The sequence below is a fragment of the Gopherus evgoodei genome, chromosome 1 (genome assembly GCF_007399415.2).
Source record: "Gopherus evgoodei ecotype Sinaloan lineage chromosome 1, rGopEvg1_v1.p, whole genome shotgun sequence".
Taxonomy (NCBI): Eukaryota; Metazoa; Chordata; order Testudines; family Testudinidae; genus Gopherus; species Gopherus evgoodei.
This window is the reverse complement of record NC_044322.1, coordinates 352,940,344-352,965,280: the sequence shown is the minus strand read 5'-3', so window position 1 is coordinate 352,965,280 and position 24,937 is coordinate 352,940,344. Positions and strand designations below refer to the sequence as shown.

The window sequence follows — 24,937 nt, the reverse complement described above, 5'->3', positions numbered from 1 at the left end:
AGTTCTTGTGACTGAAATTAAAGTAATTTGTGGCTAAATGGGGGGAAAGTGGAAATTTATAGCAATTACTTAAATTTATTGCTGGAACCAGCTGACAGGCTTTGCTGGTTTCATCTGTTATCCATGTTCTTTCATTCAGATCTCTGGATGTTTTTCCTTTTTCGGATGGAAACCTTTCTCCTCTGTCGCTGTGATGGGGGATTCTCTGACCCAGGGAGACTTTATTTTTCTGTGAATAGGAGAAACTGGGGCTTTATTGGGATAGGATTACAGTTCAAAATGATCTGGAGAAATGGTCTGAAGTAAATAGTATGAAATTCAATAAGGACAAATGCGAAGTACTCCATTTAGGAAGGAACAATCAGTTGCACACATACAAAATGGGAAATGACTGTCTAGGAAGGATTACTGCGGAAAGGGATCTGGGGGTCATAGTGGACCACAAGCTAAATATGAGTCAATAGTGGAATGCTGTTACAAAAAAAGTGAACATAATTCTGGGATGTATTAGCAGGAGAGTTGTAAGCAAGACACAAGAAGTAATTCTTCCCCTCTACACTGTGCTGAATAGACTTCATCTGGAGTATTATGTCCAGTCCTGGGCACCATATTTCAGGAAAGTTGTGGACAAATTGGAGAGAGTCTAGAGAAGAGCAACAAAAATTGATTAAAAGTCTAGAAAACATGACCTATGAGGAAAGATTGAAAAAAATGGGTTTGTTTAGCCTGGAAAAGAGAAGAGTGAGAAGGGACATAACAGTTTTCAAGTATGTAAAAGGTTGTTACAAGGAGGAGGAAGAAAAATTGTTTTCCTTAACCTCTTAGGATAGAACAAAAAGCAATGGGCTTAAATAGTTGAAAGGGAGGTTTAGGTTGGACATTACGGAAAACTTCCTAACTATCAGGTTGGTTAAGCACTGGACTAAATTACCTAGGGGGCTGTGGAATCTCCATCATTGGAGATTAAGAGCAGGTTAGACAAACACCTCTCAGGGATGGTCTAGATAATTAGTCCTGCCACGAGTGCAGGGGACTGGACTAGATGACCTCTCAAGGTCCCTTCCAGTTCTATGATTCTATGATCAACCTTAAAAATACTGGGACAGATTGTGATCTCCATTGCAACAGGATAAATCTAACTTGAGTGGAATTATTCTGTGGAGTGCAATTGATATCAAAAGCAGTACTGTTGTCCCTAGTTCCAGAACACAATTATTCTGTTACCCGCACGCCAATAAAATAAATAAACCAACACAGAAACAGAGCGTGGCTGTTCCTCCAAATTAATATTCAGACATATGGGAATCATTGTCTTTCCTATATTTCTTTGTTGCTGCAATCCAGAGAAAGCTGCTAACACTGTCCTCCATAAATCTTCCTCCTTCGCTGCATGATTTTCTCGTCGCCACTTGTGTGAGGTTGTTAAATCATGATGATGCTTGTAATTCATGAGAGGGAATCATCCAGCTCACTTGGTTTGCTCTGCTCTGTCAATAGACATGTTCTCTAAATCTGGGGGAACTTTTGTGCTATATGATCTAGGGGCCAGTCTGTGCCTGTGAAGTACAGGCCTCTGTTGGTGGCGTCCACTTCAGATCTGATGAGTGTCACCAACCATTGACATGTGACTAAAGACTGAGTGACACAAACCACTGCCATGTGACCAAAGATTGACGTAAGTAACACCTGGGTTTTGAAACATGCCGTGCCATAGCTGATAAATGTCATATGTATTTTAAACCATAAACCCATTGTCAAGGATTTTGTCTCCGTGTGAATCAAACAAAATGGTTCTTCAATCTGTTACAGATGTGGGTGGAGGTTTGAGAGGATCCCTGCCCTGGCTGTTAAAGGATTGTGTGTGTGTGAGGGGAGTTCTTTACCTGGGGTGCCAGGGGGAGGAAGAACGTGATCAGGCTACCCCCAAATTCAACTCATGCTGTTCCCCACACCAACACAATTTAAGTTACAGAAAAAGGGAAATTACCCAGTGCAACTGTATCATCCTTTTGTTCTGTGTTTGTACAGCACCTAGCACAATGGGGCCCTGGCTTATAACTGGGGCTCCACAGTAGAGGGGAGTGAAGTGCACATTATTAACACCACTTAGTAGAAAAGGTGAGGTTTGACCTTGTGGTCTCCTGGATCCTAGTCCAGTACACCTTCCTCTAGGCTAAGGAATATTTTGATGGGATCATGTGCTCTCATCTATGTATTACTTCCTGAAATAGTGAGACAGGGAGTCTGATTTGACTGAAATGTAGAACAGCTCACAAAATATAGCACATGTGAGAGCTTTGGTTAGAAACAAGGAGAATTTGCACTGCCCTTGAGGTGTTTCCAGAGAGTATTGTGTTCCTGGAAGGAGGGGTTTTGCTCCAGCTTTTAGGAGGGTGAGCTCCCCACCCTAATGAGGTGACAGGAGCAGACAATCGCTTTCCATTGTTTTTGAGTTTCTATCCCTGATGGTTTGTCAGACTGTGAATTTGAAATCTAGAGTGCACACCGCCACTACCAAGAACTGCACTTGTGCCTGTACCTTGCACCTTCTGCCCACGTAATAATCTGACTCTTAGCCAAGGAGTTGCACATTAGATTTCAAATCTACCAATGTCAAACAACCATCAGGGAAAGAACCCAAGCCCTTTAGTGCCAGCTTTTACTCCTTGAGCTAAAGGAGTATCTCCTTTAACTGATAGGAGTAGTACACTTATCTTCTATGGATCACCCACTGGAGATGGACACTCACACTTAGCCAGGATGTTACACCATTAATGTGTACCTGTGCAAGGGCCAGTCACAATCTGGCTTTACGTGTTTCCACCAGGTACCTTCCTCAGATGGAAAGGGACAATACTTCCATCATTACATGCATTATACCTTGCAATCACAGTGCATGACTGTGAGCATAGTGACAGTGCATTTGTGTTTAATGCAGGGATATACACACATCACTGGACTCTATGTATCAGCCCTTACTAAATACAGTACATGCACATATCTCACAAGTAATACAAGCTATGAAGCTAGTGGGTATTTGTGAAATGTGGATCTCCCAATATCTGAATACTCGGATGTAGACTGCTAATAATACGTATCACTTCAGTAAGTCTAGATAATGTTTGTAATTCTCACTATTTGGCCAGATAGGTAAGTAGTAGTATCCACATTTTACAGAGGGAAGAATGAGGTAGAGTTTAAGGTCATTTACATGAGTTATTGGGCTCAGTTCGGGGGTAACCTACCTCCTGTATATCGCAGGTTATTAAATTAACCCAGCCTAGATGATCTAATGGTCCCTTCTGATCTTAACTCTATGAATCGTGTGTTACAATTACATACTTAAACTGGTATGTTTAGTTATTGGGATTCAAAGTATGACCATAGTAACCATGTAAAAACAAGGCATGAATTGTATGCATGTGTCTGCACGTGCAAAGTGCACACACAATTTTCTGAAAACTCTTATCTAAGTTATATGATTCTGAAGGACCAGGATCAGAGTGAAGATCAGAACTAAGGAGTCTCTGCCTGCTAGTGCAGTGTTCAGGCTGCTAGACCACATCTTCAGAACTGGTCCAAAAAAAAAAGTGAAAAATTTCAATTTGCACCATTTTTTTTTAACGAAAAATTCAACCAACTGATCAAACATACAATGAATGTTTGAAATTCCTAGAGGGAAATAAACACTCCTGCTTTTTTGTACTTTTTCCCCCACTAGAAAAGAAGAAGAAAAAAGTTTTAAAATGAAAGAATGGGATTTTCCCCCACAAAACAGAACGAGAAATTTCAGTATTTTTGTTGACAAATACACAAAGTTTTGACCAAAACAAAACTATTCTGCAAAATTTTGTTTTGATTGAAAATCACATTTTCATTTAAAAAATGACAATCTAGTTGTATTAGTAACATCTTATGGCCTGACTAACATACGTGATTAACATGGAACATTTTTATTAATTAAACACAGAATTTAAGTACCAATGCCAAGAAAACAGTTAATTTTATTCAAACAGTTTAAAAATAGAAACAACACACAACCTAGATACTTTCTTCTGGATTTTATTTTTGACTAAGTAAAAATCCATTGATGTTTTTTAGGATGCTAAGAAAACCTTCAGTAGTTCTCCAGAAATTGTACTATTTCAACCTGAATTATACAGACTTGACAGGCAGGCAATTTGAAGCTGCTGCAGTTTATAGAGGAGTCAGACTTTTAAGAAATGCCGGTAATATTTCAGGAGAAAAATATATGCTTCTGTTTCCAAGCAGAGCAGAGTTACACGATAATTAAACTTCAGCAGCTTCCTAGAAGCCAAAGCAACAGGTAAGTATCAAAGTCAGCTTGGTTTGATACAAATGGTTGTATAAAAGTTGGTACAGGGCTCATTCTAGGTCCTAATGCATGGATGGTGCACGAGCCCAATGCAGCCTGTGGTTGCTCTTCTGTTCAGTACAGAGGTGCAGCCTGTGGAGACTACATGTCCCAGCATGCAATGTTCTGCCATGATCTGGATAGTCTAGTAAGGTTTGAGGGTTCAAATCAAGCACTGCATGCAGGGACCTATACCTCTATGGCCCACATTTCTGGAATAAAGATAAGCTGCTATCTGGTCATTTTTATGCAAGTCAGGTATAGCCTGGCAAATTGTCAGTGTTACCCTTAGTTGGGCAAAGTCTGTCTGCTTCTGTCCTAAAGTTGCAAATATTAAGTGTATTTTTATTCAGGTCACGTAAATTGATTATAAAATAAATATTAACAAAAACAAAAAGGGGAAACACACCGAATGCCTTCCTTTATTTTTTCTCATTACTCTTCCATGACATATTGATATGAAGAGCGGTGATTTGGCTAACTATTTCCAAGCCATGAAGTGATATATATACACAAGGTTGGCATCCTCATCAACCAATGAGATTGCTGCCTTAACTTAAGCCATTTTAAAAATTCAGTTTCTAATCTCTTTTGGCAGTGCCTAAGGAGGAATGTTGGGAAATATATTTTAGGGGATGACTGCCTCCATGAAACAGGATTTATTTCATACTTTAAGAAATTAGACTATATCAAAGGTGCAATAAAAATATTTTCTATAGGATTTTAAAATATATACACATATAAACTACCTTAATTTTAATGCCCTGTTGATATTGATGTGATCTCTACGGTATCTAAACCTAGGTAAATGAGGTTGCCCAGCAACCTCCATCATGTCTTAAAACAGTGATTACAAGACAGGAGACCTTGTCTACCCTGAAAATTGAAGCCTGCTTGAAAACTGGATCTGAAATCTTTTTTTTTTATGTTCCTGATTCAGCTCCCATTGGAAGTCAGTGCAAAGACGCCCATTGACTGTGAGAGCTGGATCTGATCCTAGATGCAGATCCAGATAACCTGGTTTCAAATACTGCCAGGCTGGGCAGTGAAAATGGAGCCAAAGGGTATTGATGCTGCTATCCCCATAAGGCTAAAACAGACTCTTTGGAAGCACTCTTCAGACAGCTTGGTCCAGTCTACAGTGTCCAGCCAAATCTAGCATGGATCCTGCTTATCTAGAACTGTATCTAAACAGAGTTCCAATTTGTTTTTCATACATGGTTCAAATGCCAGTGTAGACAAGGTGTGAGGACCAGATCCTGCACTCTAATGCAGGCAAAACTCCCACTGGAGTACTTGGCTGTGTACGGAACATGAGATCAGGCCCTAAGTCACCAATATCATTGGCTTTTGCCCTAAACCTTGCATTATACTTTAAGATAGATAGCATGAGAGTTCTCTTGTTTTAAAGAGTTAATATGTGGGATTTGGCCTCCTGCAGAGGAGAGCTTCTCACTGAGCTTTCGGTTTATCTGCTCCATGTGCCTGTTGTTCTTTCTGGCTTGCCGGAGGGACCTCTTGACTTTCTTCACCCGGTCTCGCAGCTGCTTGTTGCGTTTCTCCAAGGTTGCCACCTTCTGCTGCAGTTTCTTCACTTGATCCTCTTCCTCAAATAGGGCTTTCTGGACTGAAGAACACATGAGCTGAGGGAAGAGTAGAAAGGAAACAAGACACATGAGCTCTAAACCAAAGCCCGGAAGCCACTTGCACTATGAAGGCACATGTAAATTCCCCAGACGTTCTATTGCTGGAACACTCCACAACTGTATGGTTGCTTTTGGAAGCTCGTCCTCATCTTGCAGTTTTCTCCTAAATTCCTCTACCCCTCAGTCTTCTTTGAATATAAGAACAAACTATTTCAGATCTTAATAATATTAAGAACATAAGAACGACCGTACCGGATCAGACCAAAGGTCCATCTAGCCCAGTATCAGTCTACCGACAGTGGCCAATGCCAGGTGCCCCAGAGGGAGTGAAACTAACAGGCAATGATCAAGTGATCTCTCTCCTGCCATCCATCTCCATCCTCTGATGAACAGAGGCTAGGGACACCATTCCTTACCCTTCCTGGCTAATAGCCATTTATGGACTTAGCCACCATGAATTTATCCAGTTCCCTTTTAAACATTGTTATAGTCCCAGCCTTCACAACCTCCTCAGGTAAGGAGTTCCACAGGTTGACTGTGCACTGCGTGAAGAACTTGCTTTTATTTGTTTTAAACCTGCTGCCTATTAATTTCATTTGGTGACCCCTAGTTCTTGTATTGTGGGAATAAGTAAATAACTTTTTCCTTATCCACTTTCTCCACATCACTCATGATTTTATATACCTCTATCATATCCCCCTTAGTCTCCCCTTTTCCAAGCTGAAGAGTCCTGGCCTCTTTAATCTTTCCTCATATGGGACCCTCTCCAAACCCCTAATCATTTTAGTTGCCCTTTTCTGAACCTTTTCTAGTGCTAGAATATCTTTTTTGAGGTGAGGAGACCACATCTGTACACAGTATTGGAGATGTGGGTGTACCATGGATTTATATAAGGGCAATAATATATTTTCAGTCTTATTCTCTATCCCCTTTTTAATGATTCCCAACATCCTGTTTGCTTTTTTGACCACCTCTACGCACTGCGTGGACATCTTCAGAGAACTATCCACGATGACGCCAAGATCTTTTTCCTGACTCGTTGTATCTAAATTAGTCCCCATCATATTGTGTGTATAGTTGGGGTTATTTTTTCCAATGTGCATTACTTTACATTTATCCACATTAAATTTCATTTGCCATTTTGTTGCCCAATCACTTAGTTTTGTGAGATCTTTTTGAAGTTCTTCACAATCTGCTTTGGTCTTAACTATCTTGAGTAGTTTAGTATCATCTGCAAATTTTGCCACCTCACTGTTTACCCCTTTCTCTAGATCATTTATGAATAAATTGAATAGGATTGGTCTTAGGACTGACCCTTGGGGAACACCACTAGTTACCCCTCTCCATTCTGAGAATTTACCATTAATTCTTACCCTTTGTTCCCTGTCTTTTAACCAGTTCTCAATCCATGAAAGGACCTTCCCTTTTATCCCATGACAGCTTAATTTACGTTAGAGCCTTTGGTGAGGGACCTTGTCAAAGGCTTTCAGGAAATCTAAGTATACTATGTCCACTGGATCCCCCTTGTCCACATGTTTGACTCCTTCAAAGAACTCTAATAGATTAGTAAGACACGATTTCCCTTTACAGAAACCATGCTGACTATTGCTCAACAGTTTATGTTTTTCTATGTGTCTGACAATTTTATTCTTAACTATTGTTTCGACTAATTTGCCCGGTACTGACGTTAGACTTACCGGTCTGTAATTGCTGGGATCACCTCTAGAGCCCTTTTTAAATATTGGCATTATATTAGCTAACTTCCAGTCATTGGGTACCAAAGCTGATTTAAAGGACAGGTTACAAACCTTAGTTAATAGTTCCACAACTTCACATTTGAGTTCTTTCAGAACTCTTGGGTGAATGCCATCTGGTCCTGGTGACTTGTTAATGTTGAGTTTATCAATTAATTCCAAAACCACCTCTAATGACACTTCAATCTGTAACAGTTCCTCAGATTTGTCACCTACAAAAGCCGGCTCAGGTTTGGGAATCTCCCTAACATCCTCAGCCGTGAAGACTGAAGCAAAGAATCCATTTAGTTTCTCTCCGCAATGACTTTATCGTCTTTAAGAGCTCCTTTTGTATTTCGATCGTCAAGGGGCCCCACTGGTTGTTTAGCAGGCTTCCTGCTTCTGATGTATTTAAAAAACATTGTTATTATCTTTGGAGTTTTTGGCTAGCCATTCTTCAAACTCCTCTTTGGCTTTTCTTATTACACTCTTGCACTTAAGCTGGCAGCGTTTTGTGCTCCTTTCTATTTGCCTCACTAGGATTTGACTTCCACTTTTTAAAGGAAGTCTTTTTATCTCTCACTGCTTCTTTTACATGGTTATTAAGCCACGGTGGGTCTTTTTTAGTTCTTTTACTGTGTTTCTTAATTTGGGGTATACATTGAAGTTGGGCCTCTATTATGGTGTCTTTAAAAAGGGCCTATGCATCTTGCAGGGATTTCACTTTAGTCACTGTTCCTTTTAACTTTTGTTTAACTAACCCCCTCATTTTTGTATAGTTCCCTCTTTTGAAATTAAATGCTACAGTGTTGGGCTGTTGAGGTGTTCTTCCCCCACAGAGATGTTGAATGCTATTGTATTATGGTCACTATTTCCAAGCGGTCCTGCTATAGTTACCTCTTGCACCAGCTCCTGCGTTCCACTCAGGATTGCCTCTCCCCTTGTGGGTTCCCGTACCAGCTGCTCCATGAAGCAGTCATTTAAAGTATCGAGAAATTTTATCTCTGCATTTTGTCCTGAAGTGAAATGTTCCCAATCAATATGGGGATAATTGAAATCCCGCACTATTATTGGGTTCTTAATTTTGATAGCATCTCTAATTTCCCTTAGCATTTCATCATCACTATTACTGTCCTGGTCAGGTGGTCAATAATAGATCCCTAATGTTATATTTTTATTAGAGCATGAAATTTCTATCCACAGCGATTCTATGGAACATGTGGATTCGCTTAAGATTTTTACTTCATTTGAATCTACATTTTCTTTCACATATATAGTGCCACTCCTCCCCCTGCATGACTTGTTCTGTCCTTCCAATATATTTTGTACCCCGGAATGATTGTGTCCCATTGATTGCTCTCAGTCCACCAGGTTTCTGTGATGCCTATTATATCAATATACTCCTTTATCACAAGGCACTCTAGTTCACTCATCTTATTATTTAGACTTCATTAGCTATCAACATAACCTTAATGAGCTCTACAAGAGGTTAACCTCGGTCAGTGATATTCAACCTTTTTCCATTTGTGGATCCCTAAAAAATTTTGAATGGAGGTGCAGACCCCTTTGGAAATCTTAGACATAGTCTGCAGACCCCCAGAGGGCCACAGACCACAGCTTGAAAACCACTGGTCTAGGTCATCAGTGGCATTTAGGTGAACTTAAGAAGATCTGACTTGTTTCTGCTCTGTGTTTCAGATCTGGGATTTGAATTCAGTCCATTGGGTTCTGCCATTTGCAAAATCTATAATCAGATGCAGGGTTTGATTATTTTTTTTTAACCCTTTCAAAGTTCCAGGTTTTGGTTCAGGCCCGCCTCTTGCTCTTTCTACTAGAGACAGAAGGGGATGGCACAATGATCTAAATCTCACGCTTGATGTGCCACCATTGCCTGGAACCACAAGGTCAAATCCTGGCAAGTTTGGACTCTGCTCTTCCAAAGCTTAACCCTCGTCCTTCCCCCAGATTTTATGCAATTTATTACATATGGGTCTTTTAGATGAAACCTTAAAAAGTAAGATCAGGTAATCTCCATGTGGATATTAAAGCGCCCATCGCCTTATTCTTAAGAGTAGACATTTGCCCTTGGTCAAAAATTTTCTCCTCCCCCAGTCCAACTCCATTGTTGCACAGTGAGCAGTGTATCAGTTGATTGCTGCATTTTAGTGCTCTTGAATGTATAAATTTCCTCTCACCCTTGCAGTCCTTACTCAGGCAAAATTCCCACTGACTTCAGCAGGACAACGACACGAATGCTGCCATAATTTGCAGAGCACTTTGGAATCCTCCAGGATGAGAGAGTCTGAGCAGAACTGTAAAGCTGAGGAATGGACTGATGAATATTTTTTTAAAGAGCGTATCAAATATTTAAATAACCTGTTTGTAATGTATCAAATACTATCACATGGCCACGTCACTCTGTGTCATTCTCTTGTAATGACTGAACAGTGCTGTTGTATCTCTGGTTTAGAGGATCACTGGATGGTTTTTCCTCTTATTTCAGCCTTTGTTTTAGGTTTCACCTCCCGCGTACGTGGTTGTCATAACAAGGTTATAAAAATCAATTTTAAAAATAAAAACTATTGCTAACAAGAAATTTGATCCCAGGCATTGTTTCAGGGCAGAGTTTAGAGAAACAATGGATTTAAGTTCCTAATGCATCCATGTTAGTAAATCTGTACATCTTACCAATAAACTCCCAAGTACAGTAGCGACTGGAGGAAGTGAAGTCCCTTCTAGAGCATTTGTTTTTTTCCATTCTGTCTAGGAAAATATGCCTCTTAAATTTTAATAGTGTGATTGGAGTTTTAAGCTGCATTGGTCACGACAGGCCCTCAAATGTTGGGGGGCAGGGGGAGAAAGGAATGCTGTTTCTTTGATTAAATTTTACTTTGTATCTCCAATCATCTTCTGTTTTTTAAATAGGCATCGAGGGCTCCCAGAGCTTTGGATGGGCTTCCTTTGGTGTGGAGTTTAATAAGACAGAAATCGAAATAAATAAGTGAATACTTGCAGAGGTAATGAATAATTACATGCTGTTATAGCCTATTTTTTCCATCTTGTTTTGTAATGTTTCTCAGCAAACCAGGACGTGGTGGGTGGACGTGTCATGTTTCATTTGCTTTGGAAATCCACCAGCCATCAAAAACCTCTGCAGGATAACACTGCAGCAGCTTCCATTTGCAGCTGGCTACTTTGCTTCAGTCCATTTTACAGATGAGACCCAAGACTTTCCTAGAGATGGAACCGTTCGCGGTGACCACACTCCCACCAGAGTGGCTTTATAAATGTATGCCAAGGAGAATGATAACCCCAAAGCAAAGGGCCAAATGCTGTTCAGAAAAGGAGAATGTTGGTTTTTCCCAATAATGCATATTGCAAGCTAAATCCACAAGCTATTTGAAAACAGCCAGGAATTCTTGGCTTTCATGTTTCCCAGTCCCCTGCAAAGCTTCAACCTGAACGTGTATGAATAATCTTAAATCAAGTTTACAGCTTTCCCTTGCAGTTTCTTAAAACAATCCCTATCTATTAGAGATTACAACACGACTTTCACGGGGGGGGGGGGGCAGATTATCCCATCTCAACCTCCTGTGAGGTTTCTTGCACCTTCTTCTGAAGCATCCAGTGCTGGCCATTGCCGGAGACAGGTACTGCACTAGATCGACCTTGGGTCTGACTCAGTCTGGCAATTCCTAGATAGAAGTATGGCTCTAATGTGAGAAACAACTATGTCAGAATGGTACCTTGTTACCCACGAGATGTACACTGTGTGTATCAGGATCCCTGACTGCTGACATTAGCGACAAAAATAAACTTTGATTACTATTAATCTATCCGTCTGCGCTAGCTTCTTATAAGGTGTGACTCGTATCTGAGTATCTTCAACTTCTGCTAGGCCGTCAGAGCCAATACACCTATGTGTATAAGCTGGATTTTATTCCTCCTTGTGCATCATCAACAGGATTGTTTACTAAATTCCAGCTAACCCTATGTAAATCTACTGAAGACAGTGTGGTTGCACAAGAGCTAGGGCAGAACTGGTCCTGAGGAACTTTTTTATTGCTGCTGTTGAGGCATGTACTAGACAGAAACCAGCTTGAGATTTGATCCCTGGTTCCATTTGCATAATTATCAGTTAAGAAACAATCATCTCTACTTGTGCACAAAGCACAGTTGATATGGAAATTGCTGAGACACAATGAGCCTGGAACTCACCACTGTGTTGCCAGCTGGTTAGAAAAAACCAATTGTAGCATAGATGGGACTTCCATTAAAAGTGGTTTCCAAACATGTTGAGCTTTCCACTAATATAGACCAGTTTCGGCCACATTTTGCCCAGTTTTATACTTGTATAAATGTGGAGTGATCCCATATAGGTCCCGTAGAATTACACTAGTGTAAATGGGATCACTCATTACCACTCACACCTCTGAAAGCCACAGAGAACTGGATTTTGCTTCTGGGCAGGTTCTGTGGACTCATTCATTCTGCATCTTCTGCCAGCAGGCTCCATTTCCTTGTGCGTGGAAAGCTACTTCAGGTATGAAACATGTGACCACGTACGTTCTGTGAGCTAAGTTTTTAAGAAGGGCTGAAACCCAGCTAAGTAAAATGCTCTTTCCTGCCCATCAGATTCAGTTAACAGGCCACTCGAAGTCTCCTGCATAACGATCTCGCACAGTAAGAGTCACTAAAGAGAGCCATCCTGCACGCTTCCAGCAGAAGGACAAGTTCTGCAGAGGGCTAGAGGGAAAGAGGCAGGTGTGCCAAAGTGAAGGAATCTGAAGCCTTTTTCAGGCTTCAGCAGCACGCTTCGGTGTCTATATTTGAGTTGGCATAGGCTCCTCCCCTCCTTCCTAAGACTAAGGAGGGCGGTTTCGGGAATGACTGCCAACCAGAAAGCCACTCAGTCTGTCCTGAGATGCGCTGAGTGGGATGCCGACCCCCCAGTAGACTGTGAAAGAATCGAATGTGGCTCATGGGAGGATAGAGGAGGAGAGGATAGTGAGGAAATTAGAGAGAAAAGAGCAAAACTGTCTTGGAAGTTGTTATTGAATGGCAGCTTTAGTGTCAGTGCTAGCAATCGAGTGGATAGCTTACCAGTCCCACAGAGCCTCTAAGGTCAAACAGCTAAGATACCACTTCTGAAAGGAATACTTAGTTACAATGCATTCTAATGGAACCGAGCGATGCTGCCAAGCGACCCCTGACTGAGGATGGAGCACTACACATTGCTTAGAACAGCTTACAAATTACCCTTCTGGGCTCTGCTGGTATTGTGTTTACCTCCTCTAGCCAATAACACTTCAGAACAATCTCTGTTCTTCTTGAAATGACTTCTGCTAGGAGTCTCTCTCTCTCTGTTCCATAGTTTCTTTAGCTAGCAAAGTTCAAGGGTGGCCTGAAGTGAAATCTACTGCAGGACCCAGGTAAAGACAGGTACCATGGACATGGGAAATTCCTCGGAGTTGCAGGTTCCTAGCACCTCTCAGGATTTAGCCCAGGGAGTCTATTGTTGTGGAATCAGAGATTCATTTGTCCAAGTATTGGTCTGAAATATTTTGTCTTAAAAATGTATCCTGCCTTTAAGCCTCGCTCCATCCACAGGCTTAACAAAATGTATTCAAGCCAATAAAAACCAGCATTGTATCAAACAACACTTGCTTTTGCTAATGCGATTGCAAGAATGAGCACTTTTATAGCATGTGCACACACTTTACGTTTATTTATAAAATCTGTACTTCATACATAAGCTGATTTCTGAATGGCTGAAGCACTGGACTCTGTTCTCCTATGGCTGAATCACAAAGATGCTTTGTAGTAACGGCATAATGAACAGTGATCGCTCTGCTGTCAAAGGCAATGGTACACAATGCTAGCATTTATACATTATGAACAGTATACAAATGATTAAGTTGGCATAGAAGAGATCAAGTAGGTTAGCCACAAGTTCAAACCCCAGCAGTGCCAACTCACCCTTCATCTATCTGAGGGACAGAAATTGAGTTCCAGATAGAACCACACACAGTGAACTTACTTACAAGATTTTCAAATGTGCTGGATTCTCCATCACTTGATGCCTTTAAATCCAGCCTGGATGTCTTTCTAGAAGATATGCTTCCCTTCACCCAGAAGTTTCGGCCTGTGTTATGCACAAGGTCAGATTAGATTATCATAATTAGGGGTCTACTTGCGATTAAAATCACACATTTTTCGTGGTTGGTCAGGGCATAAAGAGCAAAATTACGCAGATTTGTTCATACAGTTGTATATTCCATGCCACCCTTGTTTCTGTGCTGCTGCTGCCTTCAGAGCTGGGTGCCCAGCCAGCAGCCGTCAGTCTCTGGCCACCCAGCTCTGAAGGCAGCACAGAAGTAAGGGTGATAATACCGCACCCGCCTTACAATAGACTTGCAAGTCCTTTTTTGGGTTGGGACTCCCATCTTGATAAATGCTGTGTATTTTTGTATACTTTAGCCTATAGTATAGGGTAAAAGTACAGAAAAGACCAGATTTAACAGGGGGGGCTCAGATTTCACAGTTCATAATGTGTTTTTCACGCCCGTGAATTTAGTAGACCCCTAATCATAATGGTCCTTGCTAGCCTTAAAACCTATGAAACAAGGTTTCCTCTGCTCTCCGGGATAATAAAGCTACTCCGGTACTCCTTTTAAGAGTTGGGGGGGGGTTGCCGTGGTGTCCTGGGCCAAAAATTCCCATCCCTACTCACATTGTTCGTTGGCATGATGTCAACGGATGTTTATGTTTTGCTTATGTTCTGTTGTTACTATGGGGTTCATTTTTTAAAAAAGGAATTAGGGCCTCCCCTGCAATAATTCCTAGCTTTAAAAAGCAGGCCCCCTCTGTGATGAGATGATTACTTCCCTGATATCCTCACTGCTCAAAGGGAGCACATGTAAGTAACTGCTCTGGCTGAGATTTCAGCCTCTCCCTTAAGCAGCGTGCACAGTCCAGAATTTTTTTCTTCCCAAAAACAGAGTTCCAAAACCAAGATTGCACCAACGAAAACAAGTTACCAGCAGCATCTGGAGTGCCTGAGGGAACAAATGACATTTGTGCTCTCTGGGAATGCGGTGCAAATGCTAAAGATAGGTAGCTGCAGGGGTTGGCTGCTCCCTTTGCACATACTCGCGCTTTATTTGTGTCAGGGCTGAGCGCTGGCACCTCTGGATTTGCTGCATCAGTTATGAAAGTAAAAAAATTGCTTCAGCCCCAGCACTTAATTGCTTGAGCCCAGGCACCTCTTTCATTACAAATTAAGCACTGCACATGCTGTATCTTCCCCTACAGCAGATCTTGTTGCATCCCAGCCTTTATCTCCAGTTGCCTTCCATGCTATAAATCACAGAGACCAGGAGAAGCTGGTCAGTTTCACTGCATGTTGCTTAGGTGCTTCGGGAAACTTTAGCCAGCCCCAGATGCTTACCTCTGGCTCCTTATTTGTTTAACCACAGAAAGAACTGATTCACTCTTTCTAGAAAGACGTGGGAGCCAAACCTCGCTCTGTATTTTTTAATTCTAACAGGATATATTTACTGAGCCCCAGCAAGGAGAAGGGCTCTCTCTGTGCTCCAGTGTAAATAAGATGTGATGCAGATCACCCACAAAATGCTACCCCTGCCTTAGCTGAAGAAGGCTGGATGGGGGACTCCTGTGAGCCCATCAGAGGGATTGTTTACACGGCCCGATTTCAGATTTGAAGTGCTGTCTCCTGCCAAGGGTGGGCCTGAGCATCCTGCCTCCTCAGCATACTCAGCCCCTGTCAGCAGGAGTTAGTGAGAGGAAACCATGACAGCATGCTTATCACTGATGCAGGGAGTGAAGGAGGGTTTTGGCAGGTGGGAGGGTTATGGAAACTCATGTAAAGTACCAATGGAGAGGCTGGGTGGGGACTGAGTGTGTTTGTGTGCATGGGGGCAGAGTCTGATGGTTATCTTTGCTATATGGATGCCTGTCACTGACTCCTAGGCGCAGACGTATGTGTTTGTCAGGGAAGAGTTAAAGCCCTTTCCTGTGGTGACCCTCCAAGTGCAAGAAGCCCACATCAGCTTTGATAGTGTGATGGTTGATGGTCTTCCTATGACTGCTGTCTTCGCTTCCAGCCATCAGCAGATTACTGAAGAGCAATGTGAAGCATTCACTTTCCTCAAAGCATGAGTCATGAAGAACTAGCCCAGAAGCAAGGATAGCCTTTTCAACTGTTCACCAGCAGACCAGCTTTCATTTTTCTTAAAAAAGGGGTGGTGGTGTCTCTCACTATTTCAGTCGCAAAAACCAAAAACAAACAAACAACCCCCAACCTTTCATTCCTGTCCTAGAAGCTGAAAATGCTGGGGCACAGAGGCTGAACCTAAATTTAAGTTCCATGTGTGATAAAGTTTTAAAATTCTCTTAAAGTTGATAGTTGGGGCTAAACCCCCCCCCCCCCCCCCCGTAGATACAACAAGCTGCCTGAGTGATAACTTAAGGAGCCTGATGCAGGCAGCATTGACCAAAGTGCTGTTTTCCCAGGCACTTGTTGCGCTTGCTTGTATGCGTTGCTAACATTCCTATTGCAGGCTGCGAAAAGACCAAGGATTCCTGCTGCCTGCACTCTCTCTGGAAAATGCGATCCCTAGTTACAAATTGTGACAAAATTTACTTCCCAGTTGCCAACGTGCCAGCTGCTTTACCAGAATGCACTGACTCGGCAGGCAGGACTGTTTTGTTTTTGGGAAGAGGGGTTGTTGGATTTTGGGGGACAGGGGGTCTTTGAAAGGGCATAAACTCCACAACTTGCTCTTATTTTTTTAACCATGTTCTTAAACTCAGCGATGGACTTCTTGAAAAACTTATCGACAACAAAGAGCCCATTAATCTGAAAGCACAACCTTCATTTCTGCTGAGGTGTTTGGATTCTGGGTGGGTACTTGTTTGTAGTGAATATCGGAGACATCTAATGTTAAAATCCTCATCTCTGTCTTCAAGTTCCCAGCCTTTCTGGGTTCTTATGAATAAAAGGTGATTTGCTTTGGGCAGTACAGCTGGGTTTGAGTGGCCTTAGTGTTGATGAAAGGAGCTAGCCTGAAAACCCGAGAGCCCCCTCTGTCCATCATAGGTACAACATCGGTGAGGGGTCCCCAGCACTGTCTTCCCACTATGCTTTGAACCTAAGATGCAAGGAGCACGTCTACGGAAGAGACAACAGTACAGATTCCAGGTCCTGTTCAGCCCATGGCCCCTCTGCTGAGACGGGCAGGGGAGCACTATTGTCTCCATGTATATCAGTTTTCCCTATTATTTGTATCGCAGTTGAACTTAGTCAGGTATTGGGGGCCCCACTGGGCAAGGCACTGTACCGATATGAGACCAAAAGACAGTCCCTTCCCCAAGGAGATTACAATCTAAATTAATGGGAAAGACACAGAGTGAGAGGAAAGAAGTATTTTCATCTTACAGAGGTGATGTGGAGGGCCAGATTTTTAAAGGTATTTAGGCATCTATTTCTCATTAATTTCAATAAGAGTTAGATGTCTTTAAAATTCAGGCCCAGAGAGATTAAGCTGATTTTCCAGGGCTCAGCTGGGAATTAGGTGCCCAGTTGCTATCTGTTGCCCACCAATGACTTGCCCAAGGTCCAATAGGACTGCAGTGGCAGACCTGGGAACTGAACCTAGATCTCTGGAGTCTCCGTTTGGGCTGGTGGTTAAAGCACTCATCTTCCTTTTGCGTGTATTAACTTTTATAAGATGGTCACATTACACTGAGCACCCCGTGAGAGCTGACGCAAGGAATACCCATTGCCTTTTAGATTTAAAATAGCCTTCCGGTTGTTTGGCAGCTTCCCCAGTGCTGAAGCTTGAGAACCATTCACGTTAAGGATTGTAATGTATGGGGTTGGGTGGGAAACTAGCATGAACATTCCCAGAGGTTTAGCCCTGAGGGTAGATGAGGTCTTGCATACCTGTTTGTTGAGACCTGTATTCCTAGTGTTGTCTTGACTGGTAATTTCCAGTAATATAACACTTTCTGTGATGCTTTTATTAACCTCCGAGTTCAGGTAATTATGATAACTTATCACCCTGCCAGCACTTTGTTTTCAAGCTGTGGTACAAAGATATAAGTGTCATTTAGTGCCCAACTCCCTTCTCTCTCATCTCCATCCTGAGTCTAGGCCTTTTGAAGGCCAACCTTGGAGCTACATTTCCAGGTTCTCTTCCAGTGTGGCTGACCACAGCATGGACCGGGTAATACAGCCTTTTGCATGGATTCCCATCAGGGATGATGAATGTACCAGGTACTTCCCTGTCCTGCCCATCCCCAGGACAATAAAGGAAGGTATAGCATAGGGCATGGGATGCATGTGTTAGGTTGATTGCTTCTGAACTACTCTTAAAGGGGCATTGTCAAGATAAAAATCACATTTTGAGTAAGGATAAGACCTTTCCCTCTGTTACTAAAAGCACTTTGGTGATAACTGAAAGGATTTTTATAATCTAGTTTATATTATATGCTGTTTCTTGATTTTTGCATTTCACTCAGTTTGGATACTGAAATTAGACTGCTAATGTTTCCTCTTTTTTAATAGTCATTTTCATTTCAGATTTATGCCCTAGTACAATTCTAATTCAGATTTAAGACTATATAATATATACTCTATAAAACATATAATAAAACCTTTCCATCCATTTTATTTTTAATTCACATAAACTTTTCAAACTCTGTTATTTTTTCCTCACACTCATTTATTATTATTACAAAACCCAACAAGGCCCTGTTGTGCCTAAAACTACTTGTTAGTGTCCTTTGGCCTATGTATATTTTCTGAGGCCTGGTCTACACTACATGGTTAGGTTAACATAAGCTGCCTTGCATTGACCTAGCTGCAGAAATGGCTCCACTTAAATTTGGCTCCCACTAAAGTAAGTGCCTCTTTACACCAATTTAGAAAACACCACCTCCCTGAGTGGTGTAGATTCAGGGTCGATGTAATTAGGTCGACGCAGTGTCAATGTAGACACTGCGTTGCTTATGTAGACTGTTACTGGCTTTCAGGAATCATCCCACAATGTCCCACACTGGCAATACAATAGATACAAGTCAAGTGCTCCTGGTAAGGATGCACACCACTGACACAAGGAGCCAAGTTTGCACACACACAAGCAATATAATAACTGCAGTGGCCATATGCCAACGTAAGTTAGGTCGACATAATTTTGTAGTGTAGACATGGCCTGAGATTGAAAGGTGCTGTGTGAACTTGAGACCGCTGAAGTTTTGTTTTACAGTACTTCGCTCATCTCACTAGGATTAGTTTAACGATTCCCCTCTCCCCCTGAATTAACAACATTTCAAGGAATGAATAAAAACAGAATGACCTAGAAATGGAAGTGTGTTGTGTTCATCATCACTAACTAAAACAAAAGTCAGGTCAACAGAACTAAGTTTTGTCAGCTTAGCTCTGGTGGTAGGGGTATGAAAAAAATCACTCCCCATAGCTGATATAGCCAGTAAAGCCATATGCCGGCAACCCGCTATCCCCATGTAGCTGTAGCTACAACTACAGAAGAGTTTTTCTGTTGGCAGAACTAATGTCATTTTGGGAGATGATGTTACTGTAACAGCAGAACTCCTTCTGTTGACATAGGCTGTGTCCATACTAGGGGGCTTTGCTGGCATAGCTATACTGGTATCGCTGTATTAGCAAAGCCTCTGTAGCATAGACAAGGCCTGAAAGTGCTGGCTTAGGAAGCGCTGGTGTGAAAAGCCAGGCATCTTGCAACTAAAAGTCAAGAAACTAGTATCCATCTCTGTTGAACGCACAATGGTCGTGGTAGACTGTAATGGGGCGGCTGCCCCTCACTGGTATGCAAGGGGTTAAAGCAACCTTGGGGAGGCTGCGCGGGAGGCAGCCAATAAAGAAAAGGCTTATTGTGCCAGCCAATTAGGGGAAGGTTTACTGGAGGAGCCAATCAGGGCCAGGCTTGCCCATATAAGAAGGGGCTGCTCAGCAGAGCAGAGGGCAGTCACTTCTTGGAGTTCAAGGGAGGAGGACTGGCTGCTTAGAGGGCTAGAAGACCATGGACAGAGCGGTGCTGGGCAGGGTCAGCAGAGTATGAGAAAGCTCCAGGCTGACAGCTGCCAAACCGAGGCCTGGATACAAGGGAGAGGAGGTGCTAGGGCTGTGGGGAAGTGGCCCAGGGAAGGAAACAGCAGAGTTGGAGGAGGGGCAGTACATGGCTGCTGGCTGTATGGTCCCTGGGTCGGGGCCCGGAGTAGCGGGTGGTCCTGGATAACCCCCTGACCTTTGCCACCACTTGCCACTGAGAGGTGTGGCCAGTGTATGAACTACACTTTGCCACTGAGATGAGTGGCCAGAACCAGGACTGCAGTTTGCCCCTGAGGCATGTGGTAGGACTAAGAATTGTTGGTCCCCCGGAGTGGGGGAAGAACCCTCTGGAACATGGCTGGAGGGCTGTGTCCAGAAGAGAACGATGTGGTCTGGGGAGTGACGTGGGTCTTGGAGGTGGAGACAGAAGTGATGATGGGTGAGATGCCACCTGAGGAGGGCGCACTGGCAACCCCGAGCAAATTCCCAAGATGATCAGCAGGAGGTGCTGCAGTGGTGAGTTGAACGACCCGTTACACAGACCTTTAAAAGACTATCTTACCGCAAGTCTTGTGTTACAACAGCTCCTAGAAGCTACATATTCTCTCAATCTATTTAATAGGGATGTTAAACTATCTACTTTGGGGTAACTAGACAGCAGTGGGGATGGGGACATATGAAATTATTCGAAGTCACCATCATTAAATGCAGTGAAGACTGAGGGCCAAATTCAACTCTTGGGTAAACAAACACATCTCCATCAGTATCAATGAAATATCCATCTCCATCAGTATAGTATCACTGGAATTGCACCAGATTATGCCAGGGCTAAACTTGGCTCAGAAGATTTTTTTTTTTTTGGAGGATGAGTTTTTCATTCTTATTTATTTTTGTATTACTCTAGTGCTGAGAAGTCTCAGCCAGGGCAGGGTTCTGTTGCACTAGGTTCTGTACAATTAGTAAAAAAGCATGCCTCACAGAGTTTGATGCCTTAGATTAAGAGGAGATGTAACAGATGGATGAAGCAAGCAAACAAGCTCTGAACGTGAGGGAGGATAGGATGATAAACATTCACATATTTTTGCATAGACAAACTGTGCACAATTTGTAGGTGCTGAGTTGTTTTCATTATTAATGAAGACAATTAAGCTGATTAATAAATTGTCTCAGTTTGTCACCTGCCTAGCTATTACTGGCGGCATTGTTCTGGAGGCATGATAAAAAATCTTATGCTTATGCGGTGCCTTTGGTCCCAACGTGCCCTATGAACTATCAAACCCAGTAGTTGCTTTATTCACCACAGAAATGCAGCCAGCTCTGAGGTGAGACATGGCAGCACTTTACAACAATTTGAGAGTGGCAAGTGAAGAAATGCTGTCCAACCTAAAGCATTATAAATGCCATCTGGGTCACCTATTAGGAACCTTAGTTTTTCTTGTATGGACCAAATAGGAAAGATGTATTTCAACCCCACATACATACTCTAAGGCAGACAAATTAAAAGGCTACGTGATGGGAAAATATCTGGCCTACAAAGTGACTAAATAAAGAGATGTTGGTCTGTCTGTGCACACCGAATTCTTAATGCTTCAGTCACCTACTGTATGATGTGTATAGCCTGCAGCTGGAGTGGGCAGGTCACAGAAGAACAACATGAATGATCAAGGGCATGGAAAAACATTCCTATGAAGAGAGAGTGGAAAGACTGGGACTATTTACCTTAGAAAGCAGATGACTAACTGGGGACCTAATAAAAGCATATAAAATAATGCATGGCATAGTGAAGGTAGTGTGGGGGCTTCTGTTCTCCATCTGTCACACACAAGAACAAGGGACTGTTAAATGAAATTAAAAAGGTGGGAAATATCATGCAGAAAATTACCCCCACCCCTGCCTCTGGTACAGAATACTATCAGAGACAGCGTACTGGGCAAGATGGACCTCGGATCTGAGTTAGTCAGGCAATTCCTATATCCGTAAGAATCCCCTACAACACTAGGCTCAGACCAAGTGCTAGATTTGTGACTTTGTACTTCCAAATGGAAAAAGCACAGCCAAGAGTCTCTCACCTTGTACAAGAAAAAGCGAAGTCTCCCCCCTCTGCTGAGTAAAGGTAAATGGATGATTCCTGCTTTGAAATACCAAGAGTGCCCTCCTCCCGCCTCGGCCCCTTTCTGTCTCCCTTGGGATTTATTACTTGTGGACAGCAAAATGACAAAGCGGGGAATTTTCTGTCACCTGTAAGCTAAAACCAGGGAAGGAAGAAGCCCAGCTAATTCCTGCAGATTCTTTTGGCCAGAAGGTGGCCGGGGGAGTGTCACACCGTAAATCGTTGCCTGTGTCTCCAAAGAAAGTATAACCGTGTAATCTACTGTAAATGGAATCTGGTAGTTTCTTCCCACCAAACATGCTTACGAAGCCGCACTGCAAACTATTTTTAATAAACTGCTCTGCTAAATTGCACCCCTCCATTCCCCAAGACAGCAATCCATCTTCACAGAGCCTTAGCCCTCAGAGATGGACCAGACCCACTAGGTCATCTGCTGTAGTCCAGCTTCCTGCTAGTTCAGGACTCGCTCCCCTCCCAGAGTGTTCTCCAGGGTTTTCTCCTGTCTAGTTGTAAGTGACTCAAGCAATGGGGCTTTCACCACTTCCCTAGGGAGAACGAGTCGTGTCTCAGTGTTAGGAAGTTTCCCCTAATACTTAGCCAACTTTATCTTCTACTTAACTCCCTAGTTAAGCCTCCTTGTCCTCCATAAACGACTCCTCTCCTACCTCATATTTTACCGCTTTCAAATACAGAGCATGGATAGCATGATGTCCCCCACCTGAGGGAGGAATTCTCTTTGACCTTGGAGAGGGAGAGTGCATCAAGGAGCCTTTCCTCTAACCCTTTGTTTCCCTGGGCACAAGTCAGCTGCAGTCCCACTAGGGAGTGCAAGGACTGCATGCCTAGAGCTGCCTGTGGTTCTAGATTCCCAGAGAGGCATGAGCAAGGCTAGGATCCCACCTCCCTTCCATGCCTCTTCAGCTGCACAAGGGTGGCAGCGTACGCTTTACCCCAGGGGCGTGTCTCCTTACAGCCCTGGGAGGAATTCTTGCTAAATCAAACGTAAGGAATTAGCACTCTCCTAGCTCACAGGGGCTTAATTAATGCTAAATGTTTTGAGATCCTTGGTTGGACAGTGCTATAGAGTTGCTAAATCTCCTTCAAAAAGAAAGGTCCAGTGTAAGGGGACAGCGCTGCAGTCAGTTTCAAGACTTCCTTACCCCTGGTGTAACATCAATATGCATATGGCAAATAAGTCTTGGGGGCTGGTTTGTTGCATGATGATAAAGTTCTTAACAGCAATAGCTGTTCTGGAAGCTTCCTGCTTATTGACCGAGAGACTTACTTAGACAAGGGACCCAAGTCAGGCAGGGCATCAGTTTAAAGTTAAAACACAGTTAATAAATATCATAATTCCTTCTAAATGCTCCATGGCCCGACCTCTTGACTTCACACCCCACATAAGCCTCTGTAGCTCAGGTGCCTTTAAAAAAATATTTCCTTAGCCGAGTTCTTAGCTCAGAATACTGTACATGTGTTGCTGCTGTTTATGTTCAGAGCTTGAAAGTCAAATGCATATATGCTCAGAGCATGCTGCTGCTTGTTGGCTGTGATTAGGAAGTGCAGCGTTCTTGTATCGCTTCTGAGAATCAGGTGTGAAGTTGCATTTACTGCTTTCATTTTGCTACATTCATGAAATCAGCGAGGATACACATAAGTAGGAAGGCTGGTCTAGTGAACAGGGTATGGGTCTGGAATGCAAGAGACGTAGGTTCAATTTTTGGCTTAGTCACAGACTCTGTGTGCGACCCTGGTCAAGTCACTTAAATTATCCTGTGACCCAGAGTCTCATCTGTAAAATGGGGATAGAACTTCCCTGCCTCACAGAAGTGTTGTGAGCATAAAACTCAGTAACAATGGTCAGGCGACAGATGCTATGATGATTAAAGTCCTGTAAGTACCTAGTTCTAAAGAGCACTCAGGTCTGGCCATAGCTGTAATACTGGGCCTTGCCAGTTGAGAGGGAATAGAAGGAAGAGCCCCAAAACACAAAGGGGCTGGAGGGACCGATGTACAAGGAAAAGATTAAACTTTTAGTGCTTGTCTAAATGGAGTGGGACATGACGACAACCTACAGATAAACAAAGGGCATAAATATGCAGGTTGTCCTGAGTATTGTATTGGAGACGTACACCAGTGCAAAGCACTACCATTCTGGCATTTTACACTTTGCACTGGTGTAAAGGAATATGCGGATGGAGGGCAATAGTGAGTTGGGCCCCACGAGGGAGAGGACTATTTAGGATGACGCCTGGGGTATAACTGGGAGTTGAGCAATAATTGATTTAGGTTTAATAGTAGGAAGGATCTTCCTGACTAAGATCTATTAAACTAGTTGCTGCAAAGAGGGGGTGGAAACAGCAACATCTGAGTAATATAGACTGGACAATCATCCGCTACTTTAGGGAGCAATCTGGCAATGGATGCACAGGATGGTCCAATAGGCCTTTTCAATATAAAGGTCTAGTAATGTATGAAACCTCCAGAGAAGGTGGAAGCCCCATTAAAATGAGACTGGACAATATAAATGTGGCTCAGTGAAATACGGGGATTATCTTGCAGAGAGGAGAAGGCTGGTTCTGTGGAAGCATTCTGCATAGCACCTTACGTCATCACAGTTTGCACAGGGGTTTCTGAATGGTTTTGCTTTCCTTCACACAGAGGAGTAAGCAAAAGCATAGAGGCCATTGTATTTTGGTTACTAGGAGGCTCAGTGAACTACCAGCAACCAGGAGATCTCAGCAACAGCCTCTCTACTTTTGGTGTTACATTATCAGGCACTGACAGCTCGATTAGTCACATGGTGCCAAAACTAAAGATGTTAGTAATGTGTTAGATGTGATACACAAGCCAACAGAGAGGAAGTCTGAAAGCTTCAGTAAAGTAGCAATATTATGTGCATAGACGGTGGCAAGGCACCTTCTCCGTCTCCCTAGCCTCCACTGCTTTTAGCCCTAGTGA

The 24,937-nt window shown here is 42.8% G+C and overlaps 1 protein-coding gene across 1 annotated transcript in view; it reads right to left on the bottom strand.

Annotated features, from left to right (window-relative positions):
* Window positions 1-3,930: 3,930 nt before the first annotated feature.
* Window positions 3,931-24,937, bottom strand: part of CCDC3 (coiled-coil domain containing 3) — a 73,454-nt gene continuing 52,447 nt past the window's right edge. Inside the window, exon 3 of the mRNA XM_030554328.1 lies at window positions 3,931-6,018. Coding sequence (XP_030410188.1) covers window positions 5,743-6,018 — 276 coding nt within the window. The 3' untranslated portion in view covers window positions 3,931-5,742. The remainder of the gene's footprint in view (window positions 6,019-24,937) is intronic.